General features: G+C 40.7%; 2 protein-coding genes across 3 annotated transcripts in view; one reads left to right on the top strand and one right to left on the bottom strand.

Annotated features, from left to right (window-relative positions):
• Window positions 1-4059: 4059 nt before the first annotated feature.
• On the bottom strand, window positions 4060-13099 carry ENY2 (ENY2 transcription and export complex 2 subunit). The gene is made up of 5 exons (XM_075213969.1): window positions 13005-13099; window positions 12036-12112; window positions 7023-7093; window positions 5749-5823; window positions 4060-4261 (listed from the first exon to the last, which is right to left on the bottom strand). The coding sequence occupies exons 2-5, from the start codon at window positions 12101-12103 to the stop codon at window positions 4185-4187; spliced, it is 291 nt and encodes a 96-aa protein (XP_075070070.1). The 5' UTR covers window positions 12104-12112; window positions 13005-13099; the 3' UTR covers window positions 4060-4184.
• A 187-nt stretch (window positions 13100-13286) lies between these two features.
• Window positions 13287-16504, top strand: part of NUDCD1 (NudC domain containing 1) — a 104762-nt gene continuing 101544 nt past the window's right edge. The window contains exon 1 of one of the 2 annotated variants that reach the window (XM_075213967.1): window positions 13287-13569. In XM_075213967.1, the coding sequence (XP_075070068.1) occupies window positions 13455-13569 (115 nt within the window). In that variant the 5' untranslated portion in view covers window positions 13287-13454. The remainder of the gene's footprint in view (window positions 13570-16504) is intronic. The other variant, XM_075213968.1, reaches the window with a different exon arrangement.

Genomic DNA, 16504 nt, shown 5'->3' with positions numbered 1-16504 from the left:
TTGCATTCTGCTTCGTTTTTGGGAGCAGTCACCATTCAATAGTATGGTGACTGCTTCCTCTCACAATCTAACAAGTTCCGAAAAATTATTTGGAAACTTGTCATGTTAATGTACGCCAGCTGTCAGCTCTGCTCCGAAGAGCAGAGCTGGACAACACATATGTGGAGGGATTACATGATCCCTCCCTGTCACTCACCGCTCTCTCTCTGCAACTATCGTTGCAGAGAGAGAGCAGAGATGTTTGTGCGCATGTCCAGGTCTGTGAACTGCGCAGTTGCAGTAAGAAAAGAAACGGAGAGGACAAGGAGGAGATCCGGAGACAGCGCATTCCCAAGAGGCGGGGTAAGTATGTGGGTTTTTTTTTATCACAGAAACAGCAGTTTATCGGAACTGCTGTTTCTGTGTTGGGTTCTTCATAAATTTGAGAAATAGTTCAATCCTTATCAACGCGATAAGGATTGAAAACTATTTTTCACTTTTTGCGAACATTGACAAATGTGCCCCTTAGTGCTTTCAGCAGGGGCTGGTTTTAACTAAGGAATTCAGCGCCCTGCAATAGTGCCACTAGCCCAGACTGGTAATGGCATTTTTTGGGGCAATCAAACACTTTTTGCTCCGATTTGCTGATGCCAGCGTAGGCTGCCAGCAGTAGAACTAGCTCCACTTTTGGAGCGGAGGGGCAGCTTTTTCTTTTCAATGATTTATTTTACATGCTGGGCAAGGTTCATGCTGATGATCAACTCTCTACATGAGTTCCTAAATGTTTAGGGAATGGAGTTATAATAATGCTTGAACACGGTATTAGGTCATAAGAGCTGAGAGCTTGCACGCTATTGCAGCATGGAGCTGGTAAGAAATCAAAGGGTGATGCATTAGAGGATACTTTGAATTAAGCGTTAAAAACGTGAGACTGGAGACTCAAGCATGGCAAAGACTGTGATTCTACAGAGAGCTGGCACCGCTAGCACAGAGCTGAGAGCTAGTAAACTATTGCAGCACAGAGCTGAGTATTTGCACTATTGTAGCAAGGCGTTAGTGAGAAATCAATGTGCAATAAAATGCGTTAGTGGATACCTTGAGAGATGATACTTTGAAATAAGTGTTAAAAGCTTGAGAACTAAGGCTTGATAATGGCTAGCAAAGACTGTAATTCTACAGAGAACTTGCATTGCTAGCACAGCACAGAGCTGAGTGTTTGCACCGATATTGCAGCACGGAGCCGAGAGCCGGCGCCGATATTACAGCATGGAGCTGAGAGCCGATGCAGCTATTGCAGCATGGAGCTGAGAGCTAGTGCAGCACAGAGCTGAGCGTCAGTGCCACTAGTGCAGCACGGCGCTCAGTGTTTGCAGCGAGCACTATTGCAGCACTAATCTTCAATGTGTTTTGCTACACTCTGTATGAGTCCCTACAGGTTTTTGGTTTTTACCCACTCCTTTATGATACTTAGGTGTAACTGTATTCATGTATTTGTGATTTTGCTCACTGTTTAGTTATGTCTTATCTGTATTTGTACAATTGTCCAGCCCTGTGTAATCTGTGGTGCCCTGTAAATAAATTATTAATGATAAAAATATTAATAATCTAAGAAAGAAGATACCATGAAATATGCAAATTATGAATGGAGTGCATTACATATACCCCACCCATCGAATTGGTCCCATTTTAGCTAGTGTAGTACCTTACCAATTAAATCCAGCATATCATTTTTTTTTTTTTGCCGAAACCTCCCCATGTTTAGCCTTCCAAGATTTAATTACTGCAACTAACTTAAAATCTGTTAAAAAACCAAGCAGCTTATGCGAACATTAACGAAACCCGTTTTATGAACAAAAAATTATATATATATATATATATATATATATATATATATATATATATATATATATATATATTATATATATATGTTATAGTGCATATTAATGGTGAAGTGTATGCCTTAAAAGTTCATACAATGTATGTATCGCAGGACCACACTCACCTATATGGATTTTTAGAATAGAGACATAGACATATGGATATTAAATAAACATTCTTACAAGTACTACATGGCAATACATACGGTATAAATACAAAATAATTGAAAAAAAACTGAAGCCCTATATATATTTTTTTTTAACTTTCTTCACTAAGCTGTTGGCCGTTCATGTCGGATTACACACTGTTCTATCAGAGTTTAGTACTGTGATGGTACAGAATAAGCCATTAGAAATACAATAAATGTTGGTCAGTTAGGCTGGGGCCAGTGCTTAATCATGTTCAATTTATTCATAATAAAAAGATGATTTTAGTATGAACTTCTATATAACCAAGGAGAAGTTGGAGTCTACAGGGGTGATTACACATTTCTGGTTCCAGCCTCTCCTCAGCTTTGGCAAAAAAAACATATTGATGACATTTGTTTCCTTTAATTTACTCTCATCCGTTTTCCTTTCTTTCAGTTGATAACAGGATCAAATGTAAATTTCCACAGGTACTAATATGACGGCATTTAATTTGGAGCCTCAGAGCCACGAAATGCTGCTGTCCATCAAGATGGCTGCTGTTCAATTTATAACTTGTGACCTGATGCTTTTCTGAAGTAAAATGGTTTCAGATACAGATGTAGGTTCTAGAACAGAGGTATGATACAGGAGGTGCTTTCTGTTATGGAACTACAAGTCACAGCAAGGATTACATGTGTACTCTTTTTTTTATAGGCATGGTCGGCACAAGAATGTGTAATTTCACAAGGGTATGAGAGCTGAAGGATACCAAAACCCATTTAGAACATGCTTAAAGTATAAGTAAATGATTAAGAGAAGGAAGCGGCAGGGGGGCGACAGAAGGATGCGGCAGGGGGGGTGGGGGCGACAGCAGGAAGCGGCAGGGGGGGTGGGGACGACAGCAGGAAGCGGCAAGGGGGGGTGGGGCGACAGATGGAAGTGGCGGGGGGGGGGGGCGACAGATGGAAGCGGCGGGGGGGGGGGGGGGCGACAGATGGAAGCGGCGCGGGGGGGGCGACAGATGGAAGCGGCGGGGGGGGGGGGGCGGCAGAAGGAAGCGGGAGGGGGGGGGGCGACAGAAGGAAGCGGGAGGGGGGGGCGACAGAAGGAAGCGGGGGGGGGGGGGCGACAGAAGGAAGCGGGGGGGGGGAGGGGTGGGCGACAGAAGGAAGCGGCAAGGGGGTGGGGGGGGGGGGGGTGGGGGAAATCGACAATAGGCCATTCTCTATATTACTTATTCTCCTACACACACACATTATAAAATATATTTTTTCAGAAATGGTTTGGCATGGGCATAATACTCAGGTTTTATTTGATTCAACTGGACATATTTACAATATGAATGCAATTCCTTATCTAGAGACTGTAACCTTAGCAATGTTCTATAGCAGTGTTGGCTAACCTGTGACACTCCGGGTGTTGTGAAACTACAAGTCCCAGCATACCCTTCCAGCAATAAGCTGCTAGATATAAGCAAAGCATGCTGGGACTTGTGAAACTACAACACCTGGAGTGTCACAGGTTAGCTAACACTGTTCTATAAAGTAGCAGAGGTGGATGTATCAGTCTCTGTGTAGGGAGTTGTTTAATGTGTGCTACTTTTCTCATATTTTTGCTTCTCTGCAGGCCTGCACCCTCCCTTCCATGACATCACACCCCACCCTCAATATAGCACATATGCATAGGCCCACAGCGCCAAGCTATTGGCTTGTAAATTAATTATCACATCGGGATAGAACTTTGGGAGGAAATAAAAGGAAAAACTATCAACGGCATAGAATGCAGAGTTCTACAAGCTGAATAACTAACATCACAGAAACTATGTACAGTCCCACAACAAGAATATATTTTATACATATACCTTTTAATATTTACAATGAACAACTGGGGGAAAAAAAAAATATCTAATTATATATATATAAAAAGTTTATTTAGAGCCTGCATGACTTCACTGAATCTCATGAAACCATCCCATTTATAAGATTTCAACCCAGAAAGCAAGCAACGTTCAGGATATAATTACCATGATTAATATTTACCTTTATACAAGGCAGTTTGCAGTAGCAACTGGAAATTAATTTGGCATCATTTTATTTTGGTAATACATGCTACAAATTATGTAATAAAAAACAAGTCGGAAATGGAAAACAAATTGCAAAACGCAAAAGACATATTTCATATACAAAACAGGACAATCCGTTAGAGACTGGCATGCTGGGCGAGGAAGGACCTTATCCTCTGCAACAGCTCTTTCTTCACACTGTCAGGCACCAAGGCTGAAACAAGGAAAACAAAAAACTTTCAGTAAGTTTAATCCTACAGAGATCTAAACCACATTTGTATCCATCTCACTCCACTGGTGGCTTTTACCACTGATTAAAAGAGCTGCGTCTCTTAAACCAAATACTCTTCAGTAACGTGTTTCCCTATTATGCTGGCCATTATTACATCACATAAAACAATATATTAATATTGGCAAAGTATCATTTATCATTCCCCAAAAACAAGGTTCTCCCCCTTTTATTGTGCTGTCGATATTGTTTCTCTTACATGGTTTGATCATGCAACGAGTTATAAATGTATTGTTTCTTTATATTCACATCAATCCTTTATGCTCACGCAATAGATTTGAAACACATGATTTTTTTAATATATAGATTATTACATAGTCTGTCGCCTCAGTCACTTTAATATTTAGTTTATTGGGGTGTATAAGCAGGATTTGTGTAACATTTTAGAATTAAAAAATAAAGTTCCTGATTCCAAGTACAATATTGGACTGTGGAGTGCCCCAGTTAAAAACATTTTTTTTTTTTTAAATTGTATTTCCCTAACATTTGATCCGCACTGTGCTGGCAACAAACTGAACCAAAGTTGAACAGCTGACGAGAGATAACATCAGACGTTGTACAGAACAGCTAATCATGTATTTCATATTTGTAAACAGTCATCAGGAACTTACAAGTCAGGAAACAAATAGCAACAGTGATTTTAAGAGGGAGGACTATTAGTAGGGGCATATTCAATTGGCCGCATCACTGTCAAAAGTAATGCGGCATGCGCACTATTACCGTTATTACGCCAATAGTGCGCATAATTACCGTTATTACGGTACCTTTAACGTCAGCTTTCTGCTAGCAGCTCAGGGAGCTGCGAGCTGAAATCCGGGTTAGAATTACCGTAATAACAGTAATAAGGATTTTACGAAAGTATAAAAATCCTACAGGACATCGCCCAATGATCATGTGACAGAACAGGCTAAAATCTTCTTTTTTAGATAATGGAACAGTCAGTAACAGAAGGAGACTTGCAGATGCTACATAAAATTATATATATATATATATATATATATATTATATATATATATATATATATATATATATATATATATATCTCCAGACATAAGCTTGTCAGGCCAGAAAAAGGAGTTAGAGAAAGAAGCACCAAACATTGCCACACACTGATGTTGTGACATTAAGTGATTTAAGTTGACAGACGAGCACCTGTACGAGTTATGGGAAGAGCAGAACTAAAATACAAGCTGCAGAAATATGCAGTACGTTTGATACGGGTGAGCGGTTTAAACAACGTATTCATAATGTGATTCTTTGAGGTTTTTTTTTTTTTTTTTCTTTGATGGCACTGAGCTAATTTTTACCATTATTTATAAATTACACCTATAGATGTAAAATCCCTTATGATTCCTTTAGATATCAGCTTTAGAAAAAAATATCCATATATATTTTCCAAGGTTATGACTCACCTCTGCCTTTGGGAGTAATTTCTGCAACCAGATCATCAACTGTAACATGTTCTAGTCCTTTTTCATTAATCACATCTACAGGAAGAAAGATTATGTTGAATCAAAGTTCAGCAGATATCCAAGCACAGTGGGCAAAAGTAGCAAATTGTCTATGTCAGGGGTTCTTACTCTGTGGGTAGGAACACACAGATTTGGATCCCCATGCAGACTGTGGAGGGTCCTTATTATAAACCTCCTTTTTAAAACGGTTTAACATCAATATTTATTTGGCATAATCACTCTACATAAAATATATTTAGGCACAGTATGATTCCCATGGTGGGGGACAAGGAATTAATTTTTACAGGAAGTCAAAAAGTGCAGATTGGCAATCATTCTGCAGCTGCTGAATCGAGTTTACCCATGTGCCTCCCTCCTTCTCTAGCGAAAGGCGGATGCAGTAAAATAAGGATTAAAGGCATGACATACATAAAATATACATGTTGTTGTTGGGATAATGTTAACAACAGTACGTTATAGTATGGGCAATCAGATGTGCCATACATGTTCCAGTGAAGAGCCAATTTATTTGCAACTTACCAAATTGTTTGACATCATTGGTGTATAAATTACTATGGTCATAAACGGGTGTTGCTAATTCACGTTTTTATGCATCACACTTGCAGGACTGGGCTTCTAGCTGGGCAGCCATTAGGGTACAGACACTATACATAGCTTCTGTGTACCTGGTCCTGCAGCCAATTCCAGGAGTCACATAGCAGGTTATCAGGAAAGGAAACTAGAATGAGGATAATCCCCTAGAAGGATGTGGTGGCTGGTCCACCATGAGTGACTAACTCTGCATCAATTTAAACCTATTGAGGGTTGCTGCTTCACCATGAACCATCTCCCAAATCTAAAGGTCCCAACACTCCTCTAGTAGCACAAGTAAATGTTGCTTTCGGCACTTGTAAGTTCTGCTACAAGAGTCTCCTGTGACTGATCGGCCCATGTGAGCTGTACAGTTACCAACAGAAGAGTGAAACTGGAAGATCACTGCATCAACGGACAGATCTACAGCCGATTCCTAGATGCAGATTTAATCACTAGTCCTAAATGAAACCTGTTCAGAAAATACCTAAATGCTGCAAGAAAATAAACCGCTTAGCTTAGTTACTGGACTTATGAGCTTCCTACAGTAAGCATCAAGAAAATTGCTGATGTGTCATCAGTGCCGACAAGAAAGATGCACATACAATCAGATAATCAATCTGTAGAAACACAGGTAGCAATACCTTTACAGTGTGCCTTCAGCTGGTCTCTCCATCCGCACTCAATTAGTTTTGCTCTCAATAGCTCTTTAAGGCTGAAAGAAAAACAAAAAAACAACACAATTTGTAATGGACTATAAACTAAATACACCAACATCCCCAATGTTTTTGTTCTTTTTATCATCAGTAAGCAGATTAATTCACCATCATTATCGAATAATCTGTACAGAGATATGTAATCATTCACATCAGTCCCTGACCCATTGGAGCTTACATTCTAAATTCTCTACCGCACAGCATACATTATGGCAGTGGATCCCAAACTTTCTCAGTTTGAGGCGCCCTTCGGTTCTCCATCATTTTTTAAGGCACCCCTAAGCCAAAATATTTACCAAAAAGTCCCCTGCCTTGCTTACAAATGGCCCTAGCGGAGGAAACACTGAGATCGCCGCGGCACCTCAAGGAGCCACGGCGCAGAGTTTGGGAACCACTGCATTAGGGTCTATTTTATAAGAAACCAATTAACCTATCAGTATGTTTTTGAACTGTGGGACAAAACTGGAGCACGCAGAAGCAACTCATGCAAACACATGAAGAACATACAAACTCCACACAGACAGGACCCAGTGTCGGAATCAAACTCATGACCCCAGTGCTGCGAGGCAGCAATGCTAACCACTGTGCCACCCGCTGCCCCAGGCACTAGGTCTGTTTAGCTGATCTGCAGAGCGGATGATTGGCAAACTGGCTGCAAAATCAACAAAACAGACGTACTTGTGAAATCCTACCAAGATGGCAACAAGCTAGAATTCTGGGGGTATAAATCTACAGCACTCAGACAATGTGCACAAGCTGGGTGCTGGCAGGGCCGGATTAACCATAGGGCTAACTGGGCTACAGCCCAGGGGCCTATGGCATCCAGGGGGCCCTTGAAAGTGCTCAGCAGCAGTATTGATCGGTCGAAGGGCGCCCCCGGCGCGATCAGTGCTGCTGAGCACTTTCACTGCGGTCTTCCCCGGCGCGCTGTTGTCTCCTTACTGAGGAGATCTCGTGAGTCTCACTCTCACGAGATCTCCTCAGTAAAGAGCATACAGCGCGCCGGAGGGGGTAAGTGCCGGGGGGGGGGGGGGGGGGGCGTGGGCAGCTCGGATCACGGGAGGGGGTGGAGCGGGCAGCCCGGATCACGGGGGGCCTCATGGGGGAATGGAGGCCCCCTTAGCCCAGGGGCTTCCATTCCCTTAATCCGGCCCTGGGTGCTGGATAACGTTTATCACTCCTTTCAGGTGTCAATCACCATCAATTCCTCATTACTGTGCTTCACAATTATCTCTACAATGAAATAATGGCTTTCTAATTGGGGATGTAACAAAATTAATGAATGCTTTTAAAACCTACAGCTGAATCACGGTAAAAGCCTTGAAACAAAGTTATAATGACTGAAGATGGCAACAATGTAACACAGTTTCTTCCCAAACCAAGCTAGTTATTACCACATTACTTCATCAATTTATATAGTGCATCCAATTCCGCAGCACTGTACAGAGAACTCACTCACATCAGTCCCTGCCCCATTGGAGCTTACAATCTACATTCCCTAACAGATACACACAGGCGAGAGAGACTAAGGTCAATTTAATAGCAGCCAATTAACCTACTAGTCTGTTTTTGGAGTGTGGGAGGAAACCCACACAAACATGGGGAGAACATACAAACTTCACACAGATAAGGCCATGGTCAGGAATCGTACTCATGATCCCAGTGCTGTGAGGCAGAAGTGCTAACCACTAAACCACCACGCTGCCCCACATTACACTGCTGTACACTCTCTACAAGACCTGAGCCATTCATTATTAATATCAAATAGACACACCTCTGTCTAGCTATGCATGCTGGAACCTGTAGTTTCACAGCGGCCGGAACCTCTGCAATATACCATCTATATGCAAGAATATAACAGTGTCGCACAAGGGTCAATACCAAGCAATAACACAATGACAAAGCATCTGTCAGAGACTGTAGTACCTTTCTTTACACAACAGAAAAACAGGTAAAACATTGTCAAAACAGGTATATTTCCAACATAGCGTTCCTTAAGGCTTCTGACATGTGTTGTGGAAACTATAAAATGTTATTTTTAGCCAGAACAGTTTGTTATTATTCAGGTTGATCCACAGACAGATAAGATAAATCACATATTTCACACACCTAACAAAAGGCCACTTGGAAACCCAAGCATGACATTTATTTAGCATCAAATTTTCCTGACGTCAAAAGAAAAGCATGTTAAGTATGTATAGTAATGGGGGCCTAAACACACCGCACGCATTAAATTCTGAAACTTTATTATTTTTCTATAATACGCACCTGAATCTAATAAAATTTGCACAGATAGCAGCTTTATCTGAGGCTAAATTAAGTTTTTGCAATAAATAAAAGTGCCCATACCTTGGCAGAACTTCAAAAGATTAAAATTCTACTTCATATTTCTGTCATCAGTCATGTCCTACATAATAAGGGTAAAAGTAGACCAATGCAGCGTATGCACTTCAATCATCTGCAAAGTCCCACCATAGGCTTGCAGGACGTGCGCCTACACACATATTCTGGTATTACGGCAAGTAAAACAACGCTGTGCGTAGGAAAATCTCTCCCCCCACAATCACAACTTTATTTTAAATATCTTGCATACTGATAAACGCTGTAAACTTTTAAGTTATACATTGTACTTGTGAATGTTGTTAGAAGTCAACATATATATTGCCGAGCAGAATAAGTTTATCATTATATTATATGTCATTTCAAAGGTGTTCCTAACTCTAATCAAGGTAAATTCTACAAACACAGAGACATTACCATTACCCAGTAATTCCCTAATCTCTTATTATATCCTCCTACCAAATGTATTAATGTGCAAGTATCTTCTCACAATACAATATCTTGTTGGTGTGGAGTACGGGTGGCTGGACTCTCAAGGGGCGAAATAATTAAAAAAATAAAAAACAGCCAAAGGGGATGTAGTCACAAAGTCCTTATAGTTATAAAGGAGGGATAGCATAAAACAATCTAATATTCCTCTGTGTCATAACCAGGTACAATTTACACACAGGAAACATTTGGTTAAAGTTTCTTTAAGTCAGAGTACAAGTTTACAGGTACACCATTGTAAACTGAATTTGAAGATAAATGACTGCAGACAATAGTGAGTGATGTAGCTCCCACATATACTACATAGTTCACCTCACCTGCCCCTATTGATCTTATTTGTACAGCTGGTTACAGGCAAGTGATATCCAGAGAACATATCTGCCAGAAGTGTCTGACAAGTGACAGTGCTAAGGCTGCCTTGAAGACAACTGCAAGCAGAGATACGTACAGTCCCTTATTTCACATGGGTAAGGTTCTTGTAGCGCAACAAGACGAGATGATAGGGGCGTCTCAATGCATCTGTATGGATGGGGTTTCGGGCAATGCTTTATAAGTGGCGCTATAGCGCCTCCTATCATTTGTTCTCCACAACAGATCCTTTAATTAGAGACAGAAAGAATAAACTATAACTGACTGGGGGATCTGAATCAAGCAGGGTGACAATTATAACCCAAGAGGGCAGGCCTACCTGTAACTCTCCAGGTTGTGTTGTAAAACTACAAGTCCCAACATGCTCTGCCAGCTATTAACTGGCTATCTACTGGCAAAGCATGCTGGGGGGTGCAGTTTCACAAACTCAGAGATCAACAGGTTGGCCAGGTCTGCACCAGGTCTAACAGAAGTTACAAAACAGAAGTAGAAGTTGCTCAATCAATTTATAGGTTCATAGCAGGTTATTTGAAAGGGCGTGGTTATCCAAAAAGGAAGAGTGAGAGTCCCTATTTTTGTTGGGCCATACACATGTGTTTTTAAATTGAGAGCTAACTTACCAAGAGGTGCCCCAAACTCCTCCAAATAGCAATACAGTAACAGCCCTCCCCATCAGCTACCGATTCCTCTCAAACACACAAAATATGATTTGTGAGAAACAACTGTTCTAAATACTTTGGCACTAGTTAATTACCACTCCTCCAGCCCTAATAGCAGATTCATCATCATCATTTATTTATATAGCGCCAGCAAATTCCGTAGCGCTGTACAATTGGGAACAAACATTAATAAGACAATACTGGGTAATACATACAGACAGAGAGGTAAGGGAACCCTGCTCGCAAGCTTACAGTCTATAGGACAATGGGAGTTTGAAACACACAAGGGCACGTGCTACATCATATTGCACACTGGACCAGCTAGAATGCAAAGGTAAAAGTACTGAGTGGCCTGTGTGTGTGGCAATGTTGGTCAGAGGGTTGTTGTCTTGTGTTAGCTGTGTAGAGGATGGTAATAGGGTAACCTATGGATTCCACACAATTATATCAGCTCCACGTTGGCTGATTTCATATCTCCTGCTGCTTGTTTCCAGCCTTGTGTTTAACATTAAGAATCACACAACAAGCGCCTAAATGGGGTTGGTATAAAAAACTCAAAACTATATATCAAAACTCCCGCTGCCCCCATAATTTATTCACTGCACTGAGCCAGGCAGAAGGACATTTGAAAACTACTTTAAATCAGCTGTAATTCACTTTACATGTCTCTGTAACTCTACAGCCAATTCCAAGCTGTGTAAGCCCAAGACCGAGCATCACTGACTGGCTAGATGGACGGAAGGCAGAAATAGCAAACAAGCTGCAGAGCTTGGGATCCTGGAGCACTTGGGCTGACGAGATAAACAGGTCGGGGAGAAGAGGCAGGGTGGCGGTAATGATTACACACGAGATGCTTGGGAACCACACTTCCATGTTTATCTAAATAAGGTTGTGGCGTACATTCAGATCACTTTGACTTCATTAACCCCCCACTGTTATTATACGGTTTGCTTGACATCTGTCAATTGAAATCAGAAAAACTTAACTCATGGCAACACAGATGCATTATAAATGCCACCAACTACAATATACAAAAGAGGTACTTAGATAAAAGTAAAGAACAGCCATTTATTGCAGTATGTACCGTTCTCTCTCCCCCGTTTCAATGAGTTTCTGGTTGATTGCAGCTCTCACCTGAGCATCCTTATTCATGGTGCAGGCCTGTACAGAGAACACAACAACTAGTAACTGTCATCAAGTATATTATATACTGATCGTAAAAACACTCCAATGTTCTAATCACTAAAATACACAGATATGTTTTCTTACACACTATTTCAACAATCTTAAGCTGGGTACACACTACACAGTTTTCATCCAATAATCGGCTCAAACAGCCGACATACGACCGCTCGTTCAAAAGTCGGGTCAGTGTGTGCAGTGACACGATGGTCGAAAGTCTGCCCAAATGGACGATTGTCGCCTCATTTGGTTGGTCGTACCGTTTAATATTTTCTTTCCAATCTTGTTTCCGCTGTGTAGTGTGTATAAACTTCCGACCGATCCACAACAGTGAGTACGAAATTACAGTCATTGCTCACGACAACATGGCTGTAAAATGGTCGCTAAAGGGACGTCCGCTCTTCCCTTTATCTTCTATAACAAGACTAGTGTGTATGCAGTCCATGGACCGAGCGATCGCACCATCGATCGCATGTAAAATCGCTCTGCATAAAAAGTTGGTGAAAAATTCTGTAGTGTGTACCCAGCTTTACAATACCAGCAGTAAATCATGGCCTTTTAATTATAAAGAAGATCTATAAAACAAAGAAATCTAAAACAATGTATTGCAACAAGCAATTGTTCAGCTGCACAACCAAGCACCTATTACTGCTTTGTTTATGTAGTCCAATGCCCCAATAGGAAACTATTTACCTCTGTGTCTTCTATAGTAATCCAGCTCAAGTAAATAACATATATATCTCTATATATGAGAGAAAGATATTTTATTATTATTATTATAAATATATATATATATATATATATATATATATATATATATATATATACACACATATAGTATTAGACACTGCTGAGTGACTACTACACTCACCGGTACCTCGCAGAGAACAACGCGCTGATCAGACACCGGAAGTGCCCTCTGTTGCCTGGCAACCACCTGTAAGGCGGGACCGGAAATGTGTCCCACAGCCTCCCGTCATCACACCACATCCTGCTCACACGTCATCAGCCCTGCTGCGACAAGCGGTCTATGTTGATAAATATACTGTGTGGCCCACCTCACTCCCAGGCATTGTGCGCTACGGTCACATAATATGACCCACATCACGTTCCTGACAGACCTGCTCATCTTTGACACTTTTTAAGCCGCTAGAATGGGCAATCACTAGTAAAAACTACATTTCCCGGCATGCTCCAGTCTCTGGTCCAGGTCTAAATTGTTCCCTTCCGGGTACAGACACGTCAGCCGCCCGCTAAGGTTCCGTATCTCTAGCGCCTCTTACAAGTGGGTGCAGCTGGTTCAGGGGGTCACTGAGCCATCATGGAAGCTGCCAACTGCTCCCTGAGGGTGAACAGGCTGCTGCTGGACCCCAAGTTTGAGAGTTACAAGTTGTCCCTGGACCCCCTGCCGTGTTATAGTGTAGAGTTAGATGCTGGTAAGTAACACGTGTGTTCCTGCATCATATGTTGTGTATTTATCTTTCTGGTGGTCATGAGATCTGTTATCTTCTTACATGAGAATAGAGCTTCATACATTCTATGGCTACAGAGACATGTTTATAGGAAGTTCATGAAGAACATACAGCTGTCAGGCACTATATTCCCTTAAGTAATAGGTTTTTAGGGGTCTACATGGATCAGATGTCTTCCATGTGTCCTTTTCTGCACCCAAACCAAATGTTGAGATTGCCAAATTATTCCCTCATTTGTGTAGATATCATGGAACAAGTCCCTTCATTAGCTTTTCAATGTGTTTTTTTTATTCCTACCTGGTGTATGTAAATACAGTCAATTATTTACCAAACCTGGTATCTGAAAGTCTTTCTAGGTTTTTAGTGCCTGTGTTTGAATGCAAAAAAAAAAAGCATTTTAATGAATAAGAGGATGTGTTTGTATGTAATAAGGTAACTTTGGCCACTTGATATATTAGAAAGTGTGTAAATCAGTCAACATGCCAGCCAATAGTCTGTTTGCTTTTTATACGTATTTTACAACTTGCAGTAAAGCTAAGTGCACACTACATGTTTTATTACCCAATTATCGTGCCAATCATACGATAAATGACTGTCAGGTCCGATATTGCATCAGTGTGTACACTCCCACGATAATGTTTTACCGTACCAAAGCACATTGTATCGTTTCATTTGATTTTTTTTTAAAGTGACTAAAAATCACTATCAACGATGTTGGGCAAATGTGAGAGTGTGTACGCACTGAGGACCAGCAGTGTAGGCAGATCTTCATAGAGTGTGCAGAGTCATAATCTTTTCAGCAGATGGTTATGACCGATGAAGAGCACAGATCTGAAGGTAAATCACGTAGGTGTGTACACACAAATCTACATGTTCATTGGGACTTTGTCATTTGTAAAATCGTAACAGATATCTCATCATGATAAATTTTCTGTAAGGTGTATCCAGCTTAGTTTGGGAGGGATTTCAGTAACTCATCATCAGTTATTTATATAGCGCCACTAATTCCTCAGCGCTGTACAGTGAACTCACTCACATCTGTCCCTGCCCCATTAGAGCTTACAGTTGAAATTCCCCAACATACATACAGAGACAGAGAGAGAAACTGGAGTCAATTTAATAGCAGCCATTTAACCTACCAGTATGTTTTTGAGTGTGGGAGGAAACCGGAGCACCCAGAGAATTCCCAAGCAAACACAGGGGAAACATACAAACTCCACACAGATAAAGCCATGGTTGGAAGTTGAATTCATGCTGTGAGGCAGAAGTGCCAACCACTAAGCCATCGTGCTGCCCCTAGTTAAACATCAGTTAACTAATGAATCCCCAAATTTTTGTAGGGAAAAGCAGAAGCTGACCATCACCACATTGTAAGATTACAGATATTAGCTAGGTACACACTGGTGAATTTTCCCACCAACGTTTTATCTACGATTCAATCTCTCGGGCGATTCATGCGTACACAGTAGACACATTTTAAACAGTTGGTCCTGGAATTGGTTGTGAATTCATACACACTGCATGATCAGAAGGTGATTGGAACGATATTATTACACAGTACGACCAACCTAATAAGCCGAAAATTGTCACTTTGGGATGACTTTCGACCATCGTGTGCTTCTACACACTAACGCGACATCCAAACGAACGGTCGTGTGTCCACTGATTGGCGCGATTATTGGACGAAAAAGCTCCAGTGTGTACCTAGCCTTAGTATATTATAACTGTAGGAAATATATTTTTAAGGTTTAGACTTGATACAGAAAATAACAACTGTTTAGTTGAAATGTTATAGCAAGATGTTATTTGTCAACTATTTATTTATTTATACTTGCCACCAGTGTAACTGTTCTTTTTATCTCCAGGTTAGAAAACATGTGTAATAACTGTTGTTTATGTTTAGATGAAGGTTAATAACTGTTGTTTATGTTTAGATGAAGGTTAATCAACATTATCTTTCAGGCTGACTTGTTTGTTTGTTGGACTTTGATAAGACAGCAGTTATGCTCTGACCTGTTCATTGGGTAAAGTTGTATCTTCACAGCAGCTTTGTTAGGTCATCAAAATAAGAGACCATTTTATCTGAAGGTGGAGTTACCCTTTAAAAGTGTCCATAGCTTTGATTTTTGTTTAATATATAGCTATTGTCCAAGAAACTTTCCATGTAATACTTAGGGGGTATATTTATGAAACTGCGGGTTCGAAAAAGTGGGTGTTGCTTATAGCAACCAATCGGGTTCTATAAAATGACAGCTAGAATTTGGTTGCTATAGGCAACATCTCCACTTTTTCAAACCCGCAGTTTAGTAAAAATACCCCTTAGTGTTAAGCTCTGAGACCATGTTTCACTTTAGGCATATGATGTAGAAGAATCTTATTGCATATAGCTCTAAAACGGTGTGAGCGTTTACTCTCTTATAATCCTGTATTTTCATCCTTTATCAGTACGGGTTATTTGTATCAAGAGAACAACACATTGAACCAGTTACGTTATATAAGACCCTATTTATAACTTTGCTTTTGCTATAATGACAATTTTTGGCTTTGTTTTTAAGTTGCGGTAAAGAGAGATTACTGTACATCTCGCCATTGATTGATACTGGATAACTTAAGAGTGAAGAGGGGTTATCTTATTTCTGGTTATTGATCCCAGCCAACAGCAGCAAAGATTCTTTGACCAATGACATTAGTTTCCATAGAGCTCAATAGAAGTGCTAAATCTTAGTTTTTCCCTATTCACAATGGGGTGGAGTAAAGGGGCTTCTAAACCAGTGATGGGCATCTTCGGCCTCAGCTACTTCCTGCTTTGTCAGGTTTCTTTGTTGTACCTTGTAACACTTGTTTAGAATGCTGCTGATATGTTATTACAGATAGCTGTCTCTTTCCTTCATTAAGTGTA

Source organism: Mixophyes fleayi, chromosome 5 (genome assembly GCF_038048845.1).
Source record: "Mixophyes fleayi isolate aMixFle1 chromosome 5, aMixFle1.hap1, whole genome shotgun sequence".
Taxonomy (NCBI): Eukaryota; Metazoa; Chordata; class Amphibia; order Anura; family Limnodynastidae; genus Mixophyes; species Mixophyes fleayi.
This window is presented reverse-complemented; position numbering and strand designations above follow the sequence as displayed.